An 18,525-nucleotide genomic window follows, 5' to 3' on the forward strand; every position below is an offset into this window, starting at 1 on the left:
GTTTAGAATTCACAGGCACGATCCCTTTCCTAGAGTTAGATACCTAAGCCCTTTCCTGCGGCAAGCAAAAAAGGAGGAGGAGCTGTTCCTTTCTTATAACCTCCTGTGCCGCCCCCACCCCGGCAGGAGCTCACTGGTCTCTCCACCCCACCCCCCCGCCAGCTCCGGCTCCCCATTTCCTTCCCCTCCCCACTCCCCCGGCTCGTTTTTTCCTCTCTCCCTCCCCCATCCCAGCTCCAGCAGGAGCTTGCTCTCTTAAAGCAGCTGGCTTCCCCACCACTGCAGCCCTGGTGCTGGAGGAGTTCTGCCCCTGCTGATTGGGGGGCCCATGCCCCTGCTTGCCCGGCCTTGTGCACACCCCTGCTCCTGTTGAAGCTGTTCCATTGAGTATAAATAAATCTTCATCAGGCCAGAGAGAATGTGCTTCTGAGAACAGCTACCATATTGGGACTCTTATTGCAGGAGAAACAGGTGGAAAATGCCTAGCTCATGCCTAAGCCCCAGTGGCACTGGGGCACCTAGATTAAGGCAGCTATTTGCATATTCAGACATATTTTTAGGCACCATGGGAACTTTACCAAAAGCAATTTATGTGCCATGGGATTTTTGGCATGTACAGAGTTAGGTGGCAGCTGCATGGGGATCAGAGGATCTAAATTTTTGATTTAGGCACCTAAAGTGGCAGTTATGGCCCTAAATCCTTTTGTGGGCCTAACCCTGAGATTTTTCCTACAATAGAGTTCCATGCTTCTGCCAATAACATGCTCTCATGTTCTAAAAATATACACCATGTTTAAAATCTCCTTAGATATCTTCCTTTATTAGCAAAGTGTATACTACTAATACATCATTAATGTATTATACAGTGTAATAATGCATTGTAAGCTATGTTGATGGCAAAAGGCTTTGGGCACTTTATGATGTGACCTGGGCAGAGCCAATTAGTTTATTGAACAGCCCCCTCAGTTTGGAAGGGAAAAGTGATACCATTTATACATCTAAATATTCATTAGGCCCACATAAATGCAGGTAGATAATTTTACAAAGGGCATCATTTGTGCTGCAATCTGTAGGCACGCTCAGCAGTGGGCCCACAATTGTGTACATAAAACGGGAAGCCAAAATTGAGATCCTTTAACAAAAAAAAAAAAAAAAAAAAAAAATCAAGCTCAATCTCTTGTTGTCAGTTATTGTCTGATAATGCTTTGGGTACTATATACAATGCCTTCTGCTCTAATGCGCTCAAGTATTGGTGCATAGATATTCTTCCTCAATGGAATTAGCATACCTTTGGCATCAATTTCACCTGAAAAGATAAAAAAGGAAATTACATGATATTTAGACTAATGTGCATATACTAATTTCTGTTGCAGTGTATATCAGGATTTATTAACCTGTTAGGTAAAGTATTGATGCTGCCTGGAGGTAAAAGTCAATTTCGAGAGATATTAAAAACGGAACTTGTCATATGTATTGGTATACACATTTCGAACGGATCCAAGAAAACATGTGGAAGACTTTCCATTTTGGCCATGAGTGTCAGGCGTGTAACAATTTGTTTCCTTTTAAACCAAACTAAAAAAAGCAAGGTGAAATCAGACTCAGAAAATTTTTCTTCATTTCCAATTAGCCAATAAAGGAACGGAGATCTGAATGTGTGGAATGGCGTACAGGTGGCTACAACCAATAAGCATGTGCTTATTTACATGTACAGTCTGATTGGTTAACTTTAATGCAGGCCTCAAAAGTTAAATGATTCAGAGGGTGCAGATGAGAGCATCTAGCTTTGTCTGCCTTTAGCCTGTTGTGAGTCAGGATCTCTCTCTATTCAATGCAACAGAAGTTTATTTGCCATGTCAAAGGCTGCTCTTCCCTGGCAAAAATAGTAATTTAGTAACAATAGTCAAAATCCTTTAAGGATAGTTAAAATTTTGCAAGTGAGCTGAAGCCTCTGAATACCTTGGCTCAGACTCTGTAGTCCTTAGTCATGCTGAGTAACTTCTACTCACACAACTAGCCCCACTGATTGGCAAAATTACTCATGGGAGTAGATGCAGAATTTGGCCCTTTGTGGTTCAGCAATCTCCTTGTAAGCCACAGAATGAGTAGGATCTCAGTCTTGAGAAGAGAGAGTATAATTCTCAGAGGAGAGGCAAGGATAGAGCATCTTGGAAAAGTAATGCTCCTCTCCTTCTCTGCATGCGCATGATCACACTGGAAAGCAGCGATAGATAGAGAACAAGGACAGTGATTTTTTTGTTGTGATTTTAGGGAAGATTTTGGTTATGGAGAGTAGCTCCCATTCCTCAAAATGATCTAACATCCCTCCCATCTCTCATTTAACATGATCCCTGAAAATCAAATCAGGAATCGGTCTGCACGGCTAGATTTGTATTTTAGTTAGTATAGAGTTATTCTGGGGTTTCAGCAGTGGGCCCTAAGACCATTCAGCATAAAGATTAAGAGGGGACTAAAAATGTCATGGAGTTTTCACTCTTAACCCATACTTTGTAGATCATTTTTCAAAGGCAGAAAAGCACTTTGGGACCTTCGGATGAAAGCTTCTATGTAGATGTTAGTCATTAATAAGTATCGTTAACATGCCTTTGGTACAGTTTAGATTTTAAAATCTAATCAGTGACAAAGTAATTTAAGAAAATCACTAACATATCCACACCCAAAAATGGAAATTTAAAAAAAAAAAATCAATTTAAGATGATACAGGAACAATTCAAGACTTTCTAAAGGTAGTTTATATAAACTATGGGCTAGTCTACACTGGCAACACTAAAGCCACCTCCACAAGAGGCGCGGCTCCCAGCACTAGTGCTCCGTCTACACTGGCGTTTTACAGTGCCGAAACTTGTGGCGCTCTTTTCACACCCCTGAGCGAGAAAGTCACAGCTCAGCAAAGTGCCAGTGTAGACAAGCCATGCGTGCGCATTCTACGTTTTCTAGAGGTAGCCGAACACAAAGAAAGGTGTGAAGCAATTCCCTAAAACAATAATTGTATAGTCATAGTATAGGATGAATAGGCACTTACCATCTAGAACCATCCTAGCAGCAATAGCTGCGGGGTACCCTACAGTTTTAGCCATTGAAGAATATCCTTTATCATCACCGTACACAACCAGACTGATGAATTTATCTTCCAAATGGCCGGATGGGTGCCTGATACCTATTTCATTTCTCATAATGATCATATCTCGTTCTCCAGCACCTAAAGAGACACACCTAGATTATTATATATCATTTCTATTATGGTTATGAAGCGCTCAATTGTGCTAGGCACTGTGCACACAAGGAGAAGATCAGCTGCAGGCCCGTGAGCTGACAAATCAAGTGTGTGTTCTGCTTTAGGCTCTTATTTCTGATTTACCCAAACAGCCACCTGCCAGTGCTAAGCGCCTCATCCTGAACATTTCATATATAAAATAAACCCATTTAGAACGATAACAGTTCTGTAATATGGAGATTTGGCGCATCGGTCCTATTGAACTTACTTGGACTTCATTGGAGACTTTCCTTATTCACATCAGCATAAGTGAGATCAGAATCAGTCCCATGATATTAATTGAAAAGCCATGTAACAAAGGGTTAGCTACATCAGTGGTAAAAGGCACACTGTACTTGGCTATGTAAACCCAGTCACGGAACCCTTGGAGAAGCAGAAAATTAACCCACAATGGTTCTGGGCTAATATGGCCATTTGACCAGCTAACCATTTTATACGTAGTTCTTGTTCTGAAGATGCATCTTTATATGGCAGAATTATTAATATTCCCACCTTGGGTTATTTCACATGTCTGTTTAGCCATCCATAAAATGGACATAGAATGGATACTGTGATTAGTCTTGATCCAGCATGATTCTGAGCTCTCTGGTCCTGATTCTGCAAAGCACTTTAGCGTGTGCTTATCTCAAAACATGTGCAATCCCGTTTGCTTCAATGGGACTGTGCTGAAGGAATTGGCGGCTGTGACTGGAGTGCTGAAGGAATTGGCGGCTGTGATTGCAGAGCCATTGGCCATTATCTTTGAAAACTCGTGGCGAACCGGGGAAGTCCCGGATGACTGGAAAAAGGCTAATGTAGTGCCAATCTTTAAAAAAGGGAAGAAGGAGGATCCTGGGAACTACAGGCCAGTCAGCCTCACCTCAGTCCCTGGAAAAATCATGGAGCAGGTCCTCAAAGAATCAATCTTGAAGTACTTGCATGAGAGGAAAGTGATCAGGAACAGCCAGCATGGATTCACCAAGGGAAGGTCATGCCTGACTAATCTAATCGCCTTTTATCATGAGATTACTGGTTCTGTGGATGAAGGGAAAGCAGTGGATGTATTGTTTCTTGACTTTAGCAAAGCTTTTGACACGGTCTCCCACAGTATTCTTGTCAGCAAGTTAAGGAAGTATGGGCTGGATGAATGCACTATAGGGTGGGTAGAAAGCTGGCTAGATTGTCGGGATCAACGGGTAGTGATCAATGGCTCCATGTCTAGTTGGCAGCCGGTGTCAAGTGGAGTGCCCCAGGGGTCGGTCCTGGGGCCGGTTTTGTTCAATATCTTCATAAATGATCTGGAGGATGGTGTGGATTGCACTCTCAGCAAATTTGCGGACGATACTAAACTGGGAGGAGTGGTAGATACGCTGGAGGGGAGGGATAGGATACAGAAGGACCTAGACAAATTGGAGGATTGGGCCAAAAGAAATCTGATGAGGTTCAATAAGGATAAGTGCAGGGTCCTGCACTTAGGACGGAAGAATCCAATGCACCGCTACAGACTAGGGACCGAATGGCTCGGCAGCAGTTCTGCGGAAAAGGACCTAGGGGTGACAGTGGACGAGAAGCTGGATATGAGTCAGCAGTGTGCCCTTGTTGCCAAGAAGGCCAATGGCATTTTGGGATGTATACGTAGGGGCATAGCGAGCAGATCGAGGGACGTGATCGTCCCCCTCTATTCGACATTGGTGAGGCCTCATCTGGAGTACTGTGTCCAGTTTTGGGCCCCACACTACAAGAAGGATGTGGATAAATTGGAGAGAGTCCAGCGAAGGGCAACAAAAATGATTAGGGGTCTAGAACACATGACTTATGAGGAGAGGCTGAGGGAGCTGGGATTGTTTAGCCTGCAGAAGAGAAGAATGAGGGGGGATTTGATAGCTGCTTTCAACTACCTGAAAGGGGGTTCCAAAGAGGATGGCTCTAGACTGTTCTCAATGGTAGCAGATGACAGAACGAGGAGTAATGGCCTCTAGTTGCAGTGGGGGAGGTTTAGATTGGATATTAGGAAAAACTTTTTCACTAAGAGGGTGGTGAAACACTGGAATGCGTTGCCTAGGGAGGTGGTGGAATCTCCTTCCTTGGAAGTTTTTAAGGTCAGGCTTGACAAAGCCCTGGCTGGGATGATTTAACTGGGAATTGGTCCTGCTTCGAGCAGGGGGTTGGACTAGATGACCTTCAGGGGTCCCTTCCAACCCTGATATTCTATGATTGCTCATGTTATGTGCTTTGCAGGTTCAGGCCCACACTTCTTTACTTTTTCCACAGCACAAACCTTTGGATCAGCTGTATACACAGAACAAAATTTACTAAGTACAACACTAATTTCTGTTAGAGTGGAGTTACCGTTCATCACTGCTCTCTGTTAAGGCCTACTTTATGTGTTTTAAAATCCACATGCTTAAAAAGCACAAGACTCAGACTGTCTTGAAATTTACTCTGCCTCACGGAGGTGCTGAATAGTGTTAGCTGGTGCAAACTTGGATCATTCTAAAATTTTTCTGGGTTTTTTTTGTTTGTTTGTTTTTAAACCCACACCTGGGGCTCAAACTATGGCTCTGATCCACCCCAAACTGATCTCAGTCACATGGGATTTAGCACATGGGGCATGGCACTCACTGCCCCTTGGGGTGGGGGATGTATATTGAAGAAGTTATTCAGGGTTAAGTGAAGAAAACAGCTGCAACCAAAAAATTTGAAATGGGACGTGCAGCAAGATTAGAGCTCTGTTGAAGCAGAGTTTGAGCCTTCAAAGGGAAACACTGTGGCCACTGAACCCGAGCTGCACCCATGCATTGTGAATTTAAACTCTAAGCATGGCAAAAATCTGAGAACGATCAATGAGCATGTTGTTACTCTCTGCCTCTGTTGAAGGGTTTTTTATACTTTTGGGAAACATGCCTTGAGTAGTACAGCTGATACAGAAGGACTAAGTTTTCTGGGGGTGCCCTTCCATCATATGAACCAGGATCTGGGGTGTCTTGCCCCTGTGGGGGTTCCAAACCCCTCTCCATCATCCCCACTCTTGGCAGTCTGAGCCCGTTTCCCAGATTCTGCTCCCGTCCCATGTCACTCAGGACCTGGGGAGGACTGTCCCTCTGGGTGGGGAGCTGAGAACAGGCATGCTTGTGCCAAACAATGCTGGGACTGGGAGGAGGAGCTACAAATGGGCATGGCTTGGTACATAACAGAGGCTCACAAGCATAGACACTGTGGGGAGGGGTGGGGAAATGGGACGGAGGAAGGCAGAAAGGGGAGAGGAGAATATCCATTGAGATGAACAGAGCTGTTCACACATCTCAGTTATCTGGCCTTCTCATTCTGGAAGTGCCTAGTGGTGCCTTCTCACTCTCTTTGTCGTCCAAACTATATTCATACCATGTGGAACAGCTTCCACAGGAGCGACAGAGCACCCCACATTAGAATATCCCACAGTCTAGTGGTTAAGGCACACACTTGAGAGGTGGGATACCCCTTTTCATGTTCCTTTTCCTCATCAAGGAAAGCAAGAAACTGAAACTGGGTCCCAGGTGAGTACCACTGGGCTAAAAGTTACAAGGGAGGTCATCCTCCTATGCCCCTCCTCCTCGACCTGGCTGTTTCATGTAGTTAGGTGTGCTCTGAGCACCTCATTGGATCAGGCCCAGCAGACAAGACAGGTGTTCCATCTGCCTATATCCACCTGGTTTGAGGACTGCACTGGGGCTTAGATGTGGCAGGCACATACCCTGAAGCAGAAACTTCGGCACCTAGGTGACTTTTACAGCTAAAATTTGGTAGCTCATGAGTTTAGACATCTACAGGGTTAAGCAACAGCCAGGCGGGGGTCAACACTGAACTATGCTCTTTGTTAGCAATCTCACTTGACTTTCTCCTGTTTGCCTTCAATAGGGAGAAATAATAAAGCATGTTTCAGGATTTGTCTACATAAAGACACTCAGGAAAATTAATCTGAATTAACTAAAGGTGTGAGTTTATATTGGATTACTTAAACTGCACTAAACCCCTGAATAAGAGCATCCACACAGAATTACAGTGACCTTACTTTGGTTTAGCTTAGTTCACTTACTCTTTCACTCCGTGAATTAAGATAAAAAGTGTCCTTAATTCAGTTTAATTCTGAATAAGGGCACGTGTACACTTAAAAATTGCAGCAGCAGAGTCAAGATGCAACCTACGCCGACGGGAGGGATTCTCCCATTGGCATAGATCAGTGGTCTCCAATCTTTTTATGCCCAAGATCACTTTTTGAATCTAAGGGCAACCCAAGATCTACCCCGCCCCTTCCCTGAGGCCCCGCCCCTTCCCCAAAGCCCCACCACGCTCACTCCATCCCCCCCTCCCCGTTGCTCACTCTCCCCCACCTCACTCACTTTCACCAGACTGGGGTAGGGGTTCGCAGTGTGGGAGGGGGCTCTGGGCTGAGCCTGGGGCAGGGGTGCAGGAGTGGGTGCAAGCTCTAGGAGGGAGTTTGGGTGCAGGAGGGGGCTCTGGGCTGGGGCAGAGTATAGAGGTGCAGGAGGTGGTATGGGGTGCTGGCTCCAGGAGGGGGCTCAGGGCTGGGGTGCAGCCTCCCGCCAGGCAGCACTTACTCCGGCAGCTCCCAGTCGGCGGCGTGGTGAGGCTAAGGCAGGGTACCTGCATACTCTGGCCCCACACCGCTCCCAGAAGAGCCAACATGCACCTGTGGCCCCGGTGGGTGGAAAGGGCAAGTGACTCCACGCACTGCCCCTCTCAGCAAGTACTGCCCCCGCAGCTCTCCCAGTCAATGGGAGCCACAGGGGTGGTGCTTGCAGGCAGGAGCAGCGTGCAGAGGGAGATCCCTGCCCCACTGCCCCCAGGGCCGCGCTGGCCACTTCTGGGAATGGCGTGGGACCAGGGTAGTGAGTCTGCCTTCGCAGCAGCCACACTGCACCACCAGAGATCGCAATCAACTGGGAGATCCTCTAGGATCAATCAGTCGATTGCAACTGACTGGTTGGTGACCACTGGCATAGATAATCCACCTCCCTGAGAGGGAGTAGCTAGGTTGATGGGAGAATTCTCCCATCAACCCAGCACTGTCTACCCCAGGGGTTAGGTCGGTTTAACTGCATCACTCACAGATGTGGATTTTTGACACCCATGAGCAAGATAGTGAGATCAACCGAATATCCTAGTGAAGACCAGGCCTGAGAGCCTCCACACAGAGGGTTTGATGTGGTTTAACAATCCACTTTAAAATTCACACCTTTACTTAATCAGATTAAATTTTCTTGAGTGTGTGTAGGCAAGACCTCAGTTCAAATGTGAAATAATGCAGGCTCACATACCAAAGGGCAGCTTCAGCTCCATGTGCTTGGCAAGAGCCCCCACAATGGAGTCTGCTATGGGAACTGGCTCATCTCCAAGTAACCCTAACCTGGTGAGAGAAAGATGACAGAATGAGATCATTGCTTTCCTCTGAAAGTTACATTCTACAATCCACAAAGTGAGGGACAAGGCCCTTAGTGTGCAATTCTGGGAGAGGAGCAATAGGACATCATGTAGAATTTTGACCCTGTATCTATGTAACTGAAAGCGCAACAGGGTGGATAAAAAAAAAGTGATTTAAACAAATAATTTATTTTTTTCCTTTTGAGAAATAAACCTGTTTAAAATTAAATTTGAAATTATAACAACTCATGTGAAGGCCTAAACTTACTAGAATATATTAAAAATCAGTGAGTCCTCCTCAAAATTTGAAATGAGTTAAAGGGTGGTACTTGATTAATTATAGAGACTCGGGGGAAAATATCTTTAACTTTTGAGGTCAACTCAAGCTATCCTGTACATAGCTATATATGCACACCACAATTTTAAGAAAGAAAAATCTATTTTCAGCCTTTCCAGTGGAGTGAATGCTGGTATTTACATTTTTCCAAATGTAAGCATTTTCCGTTGGTTGTGTAGAAAAACTTTTGCCTTAATTACTTTTAGGTTCAGTTTAGCTAGCAGGAGCAGAGAGAATATTTTGTTCAGTTAGATCAATTCATTCAAAGCTGAGAAACCAATTAGAAGTTGGGGCGGGGGGGGACAACAAAGAACAGGAAAGCTTGTTTTTCCTCTTCCCATCTAGAAATAAAAACCAGGTGGGAGAGAAGATCTACAAATTCTAAAATCTTGAAGGACATGCAGCCAGATTTTCAAAGCTATTTAGGTAACTAAAAAAATAGATACCTTGGGGTATTTTCAATAAATAAATAAATCTGAGCAGGGAAGGCATCTAACCCCCACAGATTTCAAGGGGTTAGGCACTTAACCTGCTCAGTTTTGAAAACACCAATTGGCACCTATCTGCATCTTCAGGCACCTAAATATCTTCAAAAAGCTGGCCCATGGTGACTAGAAACAATTCATCAATTTACTAACGGAAGTTTCTTTGTTTAGTAAATCAGTTAGTTTTAAATGCGAAACATTTTTGATAACCTTTTTTTGCTTATGTATCCACAACACTTTAGTTCTAGTTAACACAGCATTTTAAAAATTGTTTTGTTTTTGTGCATTTGTGTATGAGTTCTACCGCAAATCAACATATATTAATAGCAATACCAACCAAGGAGAATGAACCTTTAGGAAAAAAGTACAAATGCAAAACTAGATGAACATTGATCATTTAAATCGAGGTTTCCTGCTCACTGATTTAAAATCAACCCACCCTGCGACTCAGCAGGACAGAAGCGCAAAGCATCTCTAGGATTAATTCCAGCAAAAAAATTCATCCATATGCATGGTCTACACAGTAGATGTAATACTAGGTCACACTGCAGCAATAAACAAGACTTCTAACATCTTAGCAAAGCACTGTCCAATCTACAAATTAGAAACATGCTACATATCATCCCTGTGTCAGTGGAGAAAAAATGCAGGCACAGAAGAGGAGCGACTTCCTGAACGTGACTCAGCATGTCATCAGCAGAGCAGGAAGAGATTAAGTTCTCCTGGTTGCTAGTACCATATCCTAGCCACTGTGCTTCCTCACCTTGCTCTCTGGTGTCACCATGAAATCAGACATTACTAATTTTATCATTGACAAAGGTTAAGATATATTTTGCAAAGAAACAGAGCAGAGTATATGAACCCAGGTGACACAGTGCTCTGCTGAGAAGATGCTAGGAAATACTTTGTGAATGGCGTTGCATTGGCAAATACTGGATTCCATTAACCCTCACCCCCACATACATCCCTCAAGATGTGTGTGGGCTTCTTTATGACTTTATTAAGTTTTTTAACAAAAAGCATACAACTAAACAGATAGCCACATAAAAGCACTAGTCCCTGTTAAAAACCATTAAAAAAACCATTAACTCCCATACACACACGGGGGGGAGGGGGGGAAGGGGCACCAATTATACAAACAGAATCAAACCAAAGTCACACTAACAGAGCTGAAGTGGATGTTTCGTCTGATTTCTATTTTCTATAGCACCATATTTCAGCAAACACATCATTGCGAGGATTGAGTCTCAGTTCCCTAGCCCTCCAAAAGGTGGTGGTAGGGGACAAATTTTTGCTGTCTGAAATTATACTTTTTTTTTTTTAAACTTCAATGCATCCTTGTAGTTCTAAAAGACCTCTCCATTAGATCATAGCATTGTTAGTGGAATGCAAAATCATCACTGTGTCAATCAACTATCTGATTAACTGCAATGCAAGGAACGCAACAGAATGTTCCTAAATATTTGATCTCTAGGGTCAAACTTCTGTTTTCTAGAAGGTTAATAAAAGGGAGCTCTGTTCTGCAGCCTATCCCCATGCAACACGTCCACATGTGTAACAACTGCAGGATCAGGCCTTCCCAAACGTTTGTCACAATCATCAAACAACAGGTTTAAAAGTAAAGTTTAGAATAAAGCTCTGAATGAATATGTCTAGTAAACCCTAACATTCCTGTTCTGGGCTACATACTTGGTTTCTAGAAAGGCTTTATTAAAAATAATAAAATAAAATAATAATAATAATAATAATAAAGAATCATGACTGGAATCTCCTACCATTCCACTGCTTCCAGCTGACTATTGTCCTGTTCCAGTTTGCTGTAGATTGCGTCTCTCAGGACATCAGATTCGGCAGAAGGTTTGAGTCCAAGCAGCTTACACATCAGCTCTTTCTAGTTACAAAAAAATTCAAATAGCAAGTTACCACCTGCAGGCCTGGGACCTCTTCTCATACCCCTGGGATGAAGTTTTAGGAAACTAGCTAACTAAAGGTGCAGGTCACTGAGGACAAGTGAATCTCTAGGGTTTGAGGGAGAGAAGAGAAGAAGGTCTGTGCTTCCAGCAAAGCAAGGGTAGGTCAAAATTCTAAAGTGCAGTGAGAGCCAATTGCCCCTTCTCCATGCTGCATGGAGCGAGAGAGGGGGTGGGCCGTGCATATACACACACACACACACACACACACACGGACAGTCTTGCCAGCCAGCACTCTTTCTCAGCTACCTGTCTCTGCTTGGTCCTGCCCCCTTGCTCAGCAAGGGAAGTCGGGCATGGGAATGTGAACAAACAACAAGTGGGGGAGGACAACACCGAACCCAGAACTGCTTTATGTTGAACTGGTGGCAAATGTCAGAGACCAAGTGTCAGAGGAGCCAGAGGTTCTCTGCTTGGTTGGGGGGTTCTTAAAGCAGGTGAGAGCCAGGGGAATCCCATTTGGAAGAAGGGAGGAAACGGACTGGTGAGGCGAGCAAGGGGGGCAGGTCATCAGAAGGCCAGAAACGCTGCATCAGTCGCCTAAGGGGTAGACACTTCAATTTACAAAAGGAAGGGGAAAAAAGGACAGAATAGCAGCAGCCTGCAAACAGCCCTGATTTTAGTCATCTTACAAATGTTTACCAAAAAATCCCTTCCTGTAACTTTCATACACATCTTAGAGACTGAATATATTTTTCAGTAATGCTAATTATTGCTTGCTCCATGTTCTTCCAAAAATATAATAAGGTGATACATGTAAAGCAGGATTGCATGTATGAAGCAAGTGTCATCTGGCAGTTACAAAGACAGTTCAGCAGCAAGCCTCAAGCCATGACCTAGAAGATTGTACAAGAGAAATGAAATAAAAGGAAAAATTCTTAAGGAGTCATAGAAGAGGACAGCTCTGTCATGGTTAATACACGTGGATAAAATTCATTGAAATGGCAGTGTTGCCATTTCTCATGCTGTTGCAAATCCTATGACTGTTGGAGTTTTCCTTAAAGCCCCAGATCCTGGAGTCATGTTCACTGCAGAAAGTGGACATTTGTGGATGGGGAGGGTTTGGTCACAAACCGATTTTCCATAAAAAATAGTTTACAAGAAAAATTTTCAGCCAGGCTAGATTCTGGGCTTTTAGAAGGTCTACACTGCAATAAGCCACCTGCAGCTGGCCTATGCCAGCTGACTTGGGTTTGCGGGGCTCAGGCGAAGGGCAGTTTAATTGTGGTATAGACACTTTGGCTCGGGCTGCAGCCTGAGCTCTAGGACCCTCTCACCTCATAGGGTCCTAGAGTCCATGCTCCAGCCCATGCCCAAATGTCTACACCACAATTAAAACAGCCCCTTAGCCTGAGCCCCAGTCAGCTGGCTTAGGCAAGCCACAGCTTTTTAATTGCACCATAGACACTCTCAGAGGTCAAGCCTCTAATTGTATCCTTCTTAGCTACCCCCATCCCCAGTTGACCCTGTCCTACATTCACAGGCAGCCTTGAACAAAGGAATACACTGTAGACCAGTCCCTTAGCTAGAGTAATCAGTGTAGTCCCCGTGACCTCAATGGAGCTATGGTGATTTACACCAGCTGAGTTTCTGAACCTTGGGTGGCAGTTTGCAGAAGACAAATATCAGGAGAAACATCTAGGAGAAAAACTACATGTAAACTTAAGAACAAGAGAAGAATTTGCAAAACTGGTGGAAAGGAAGACAGCAGAGAAAGAGGGTAGGACTTGAGAATTTTCACTCTATATATCCTTGTGCATATTTTTAATTTCCTTGATGGATATTCTCATGTATTCATATGGGCAACCTGCATCAGAAAAGGCTTGTAAAAGCAATGCCTTGGCACAGGCGGGGCGCTGTATCTTGAGGAAATAAAATGCATGCTGAGAAGCCTCTGGTTTTGAGAGCATAAGAACAGCCACACTGGGTCAGACCAAAGGTCCATTTAGCCCAGTATCCGCTCTTCCAACTGTGGCCAAGTGTCAGTGGCCAGTGAGAGCTGAATTATGAGCAATAAAGGCCATTAAGAATTCAACCTCCTTACACACACACACACGGGGGGGGGGGAGGGAGAGGGAGGGAGGAACAGAACGCAACACAGGCTTCCCAGAAAAAAAGCAAATCCCCAACCTGACAAACAGAAAAAGATTAATGGAATGAAGGAAAGCAGAAAACCAAATAAAATCCTACACACTTACCCAGGTTATAGGTGGTGCCGTTGAGCTAAGCAAAGGATATGGATCTGGGTTTATTAAACCTAATTTTACAAAGCCTCCCACAGCTTTCGAATACCCCTAAAACAAAACAAAGGTGGCTATAAATGCTGCGCAGTCCAAGTTGATGCTCAGGTGAATATTTACATACTTGGACTACAGTCAGACAAGGACAAACAAAGCCATGATTAATATTACACACATGGGAAGACTGCAACAGTCAGACGTGATGCCAAAGGGGGTTTAACCTCACTGCCTTCCTCACTCCTTTCAATATGCTCTTTAACTGTAGGAGAAATAGCTATCCCTTCCCCCGCAAGCAGCATCAGTTCAACAGATTAAAGGGTTCAGCTGACTAGTACCTTTCCAAAGGAAAGCTTGTCACAATTGTTCAGCTGGCCAATAGCTAAATTAAAGACAAAGGACCTGATTCTGAGCTCACGCACCCCAAATTTTACATCAGTACATGCACAGACATCAGTGGATTAACTCCTGGTTTACACCACAGTAAGTAAAATCAGATTTGGGCTCAGAATGCCTAGGGTACAAACATATAGTCACTCCTCCTCCAAAAATATCAGAGCTGCAAACAGCACAGAAGTGGAATGCATTCTAAGGGACACTGTCAAGGTTGTTTGGCCTTTGCAATAAAAATCTCCTGACTGGTTTGAGTTGGCTTTTTTTTTTCCCCTCCTCCCCCTTTCTTTTAAAAGCATGTTTTATTTGAAGGTTTTCATTTAAAAAAAAAAAACAAAAAAACAAAAAAACAAAACCCAACTACTGCTTCTTGATTCTCCGACATTAAAAGATTTCATAAACAAAATGCTGCTCCATTTGTCAATTCTTCAAAGCAATGGGACATTAATTATTATGTAGACAGCACAGGATGCAGGAAAGACAAGAACCCAGGTTAACAATAAAATACACTCCCACAAAGGGCTAATTTCATTTAGAACAGCCTCCTCGGTGGCTGGCACAGAGAAATCACACGGGCACACATGTTCTGTGGTCAAAGGGAAGGTCTACACTGCAATAAAGACAATGCCATGGCTGTTACTGGCCTGAGTCAGGTGACTTGCGCTCGCAGGGCTCATTCAGGCTTCGAGACCCCACTCCCCTTGAGGGGTTTCAGAACCTGGACTCCAGTCAAGACATCTACATGCAATATTTAGCCCTGCAGTCCAATCCCAGTGAGCTAAAGTCAGTTGATTCAGCCTTTGAGAATCAGTGCTACAGTTTGTTTGTTTTTACTGTAGTGTAGATGTACCCATAGAGACCAATCCAGACATTTCTGTTATATGACTTAATTCCTTACCTACTTAAGCTTAGATCCAGATAAGCCACTCTTAAACCAGTTTTCATGTCCATATAATGGGATTGCTCTGATATAACTGTCAGTGCAACTTGTGTGTAGACAAGGCCTTACGTTCATTTTAAAAAAGTTTATGCTCAGGTTGAAGTCCACTCGATACCCACAGGACAGATTTAAAAGAAAAAAGAAAAAAAGCAATACTACAAGCTCCCCTACAAAACCCTGCCAATGTATTTCAGTCCTAAAATGGAGGGACCAACTCCTTGAGATAAGAAGGTAGTACTGTCTCCATGGCCATTCATATCTTCACCTCACAGCTGAGAATACCAATTCATGCCAGCTAAATGGTGGATATTTTTTAGTTTATTTAAGTTCACACTTATCTACTAGGAACTAGATTTAGACAAACCATCATTTAGCATTTAAAAGTACCTAATAACCACAGTACCTACTGTAACAAAGTCATTTCACACAGGCCTTTAGCATATTATTAGAGCTTCTGACCAATATAAACCATACTTGGACTTAGAAGGTTCCAATATATCCTTCACTAAGTCCTTGAGCCATCTCTGCCACCTGCTTTTGCACAAAGACAGAAAGGGACCAACTCAATCCTTTTGGAATATAATACAGTGGAATTTTCATGATAAAAAAAATTTCACACCACACCTCCTCATTCATGTCCACAAAATGCCAAAAACAAATCCCTGTGGCAAAAGCTTCACCTCAGAGGAAGATGAGCAAAAGAGGAAGAAGGAGACATCAAATTACTCTTATCATTCACAAAAACTAGCTCTAATCTTCCATGTGTTTTTAAGAGAGTTGGCCAGAGAGTGCTTCTTATTATTATTTTGTTTTGTGCAAGATGACAGTTTTTCTTCAGAATTTCATCAAAAAATACAAGTTTCAGGAACCATCCCTGCCAATTTCCTAAAACATTTCTCCCCCGCGCTGTTGGGGGTTCAGAAACCCATGCAAATTGAATAGTTAAATAGGGAAACAGGGAAAAATTATTCTTGCTTCTTGGACACAGCAAAGTGCAGTCATATCCACAAAGAAAAGCAAAAACTGAATTTTTTGGGTCCCTTTTGCCTATAGCAATCACAGGTATTACTTGTAACAATAGCAGGTTAAAAGTTATCACTGAAAATGTGACAGATTGACAGTATCCCTTCAATTCACACCATTAAAAATTTGTCTAATTTGAACAAGACTTTAATTTTAAAAAAACCTAGAAAATATCTAAGATCTTACCTTATACCTTAAGGTGCCTCTTATCAAGGTGTGGGCTGACTGAATACCATATGGTTCAGCATATTTTGTACTGTCCCTGTTGGGAAAACCTTCCAAATTTAATCCTGGGAAAAAATCCATGACAGCAACAGAATCAAGCAAAGCTCCTCCAGCTGGAATATTAACAATCTAAGGATTGTAAAAAAAATAAAAATAGGCAGGTAAGTGCACTGTATTTTAGGTTGTTTATTCAAAAGAACATTTCTATTTTCAATGCCTATTGCAGATTTGTGCTATGCTTTATACTCAGTAACAAGGGACCCAATTCTGATCTCACATCAGTGAGAATCTGGAATAACTTCACTGATTTACACCAGCGTAAGACAGATAAGATCTGGCCCTTGACTAACTTGCCTTTCGAAAATTTAAGTTTTGTGGGGAAGAGGGATTGGTTTGTTTTAAGATTACAGTAATCACTCTCCACCATGTGCCCTGGATATAGCATCTGCACCCATGAACATCTTCAGTTGCCACTAAAAAGCAAGCAAATGTACAGAATACCCTGTTAAAAAAGAAGAAAAGAATGGGATGACTAATTCTATTATCAGTGAGGCCTAAAACCTTGAACCCTGCTTTCTTCAAGCAACTGAAGCACCGATCTGCTATACTGCATCAACACCAATTCCTTTTGTGGTTTCTAAGCAAGGCGGCAACGTTTCCTACTCAAAAGCCATCCGTAGCAGCAAAGCCTGCAGCCATGCCACAGGAATTTATTGTGTGTGTTGCTTAAGACACATGTGGAGGAAAGCCCACACAACAGTCAAAGAGAACTATGGATCTGGGGGAAAGGAGGAGAATTGCTGCATTTACCAAGAGACCCACAGAGCCTTTCATAACAAATCCTTGACATCCATGATCTAACTTCAACTAGCAATGGGTGAACCAGCACGCAATTAAACAAACACTTCTCCATCTACCCACATGGCCTTCCCTTGAAATTTGGACCAATTTATTTTTTTCCACATAAAAATCCAGTTCACAATTCATTTTGCATGGTAGCTGGAACAATGAAACCCTGAATTGTCACAAGAAAGCCTCTTTGGAGATCCAAGGGGTTCGGATAATCATCCGCACTCTGGGATGCCTATATACTGACTGAACCTCTGGACACTTAGCGGTGCACCCATCAGTAGTGTATCTGAGCAAAGTGGAGTGGGCCAGAGGAACAAGCACAGGCTTGGAAGCCAGAAACTCAGCTTTCTAAATCTGGCAATGACACTGTCTTGCTGTGTTCCCTTGAACAAGTCAATCTCATGCCAGGGTTCCTCCTAGCAGTGAATATTTCTGTGGCCATTTTACGAAGTATTACTATTGATGTGATATGGAATTTTGCCTTTTATTACAATAAGGGCTCGTGCAATACCCAATGAGATGCTGACCACCCCCAGTGCAACAATGCACAGCATCAGTTATTACTACTTTTTAGCACTGGTATTATGGGACCATCCAGGCACCTCTCCCACCCCTATAAAGGAGATCAGGGATTGTTCTAGGCACTGTACAAAGAGAGTAAGAGGCAGTCCCTGCCCTCAAAGAATTCACAATCTAGACAGACGAGAGACAAAAATTAGGAGAAAGGAAGCCTCTTCATCCCTCTTTTACAGAGAGGAAATGAGCACAAGGAGATCAAAGTGACTTAACAGGGTTAAGAGGCAGGGTTGGGACCTGAACCCAGATCTCCATCCCAGTCCAGTGCCTTAGTCACAAGCCCATCCCTCTTCGCTGCCCTCAGACCTCTGCAAATATTAGCCTGATAGTAGCAAGGAGGCATGTCACTTGATGCATACAGCTAACAGGTGACAGAGTGACAATTACTTAAACGCAGTTTATGTATCTGTCAGTAGCTTAAAAATAATGCAACAGCTCACAAATCCCAGTTTCCTCTTCAGCCTAATACCATCTTCTCTGCTTGTGTTTAAATAGAAGGATCAGGATTACTTCACCTCTCCATCTTTTAAATATGTGGCAGATTGAACTGTATTCAATAGAACACCCTGTGGACTCCAACTGAACTTGTATCGCAGAGGATTAGCAGAATATTCAGGAGCTGGCAGGCCACCGCAGAAGGAAGTGTACGATATAACCTGCAAATATAAAAATAAATCCACAAGTCGCATATGATCAGAAAAAGATCTACAGCATCATCCAGCTAGCAAAAGGAATCAATCACCACCTGCAATACTCAGTTACCTGTGTTTAGTAAATCATTCCTCAGAAGGCCTG

At 43.3% G+C, this 18,525-nt stretch overlaps 1 protein-coding gene across 4 annotated transcripts in view; it reads right to left on the reverse strand.

Annotated features, from left to right (window-relative positions):
• Positions 1–201: 201 nt before the first annotated feature.
• AASS (aminoadipate-semialdehyde synthase) overlaps positions 202–18,525 on the reverse strand; it is a 53,135-nt gene continuing 34,811 nt past the window's right edge. For 2 of the 4 annotated variants that reach the window (XM_077834472.1, XM_077834458.1), the window contains 7 exons: positions 18,246–18,386; positions 16,264–16,431; positions 13,683–13,778; positions 11,290–11,405; positions 8,590–8,678; positions 3,044–3,220; positions 202–1,306 (listed from right to left, as the gene is read on the reverse strand). In XM_077834472.1, coding sequence (XP_077690598.1) covers positions 1,188–1,306; positions 3,044–3,220; positions 8,590–8,678; positions 11,290–11,405; positions 13,683–13,778; positions 16,264–16,431; positions 18,246–18,386 — 906 coding nt within the window. In that variant the 3' untranslated portion in view covers positions 202–1,187. Of the gene's footprint in view, positions 1,307–3,043; positions 3,221–8,589; positions 8,679–11,289; positions 11,406–13,682; positions 13,779–16,263; positions 16,432–18,245; positions 18,387–18,525 lie in introns of those variants that run through there. The other 2 variants (XM_077834466.1, XM_077834480.1) reach the window with 2 other exon arrangements.

Source organism: Eretmochelys imbricata, chromosome 1 (genome assembly GCF_965152235.1).
Source record: "Eretmochelys imbricata isolate rEreImb1 chromosome 1, rEreImb1.hap1, whole genome shotgun sequence".
Taxonomy (NCBI): Eukaryota; Metazoa; Chordata; order Testudines; family Cheloniidae; genus Eretmochelys; species Eretmochelys imbricata.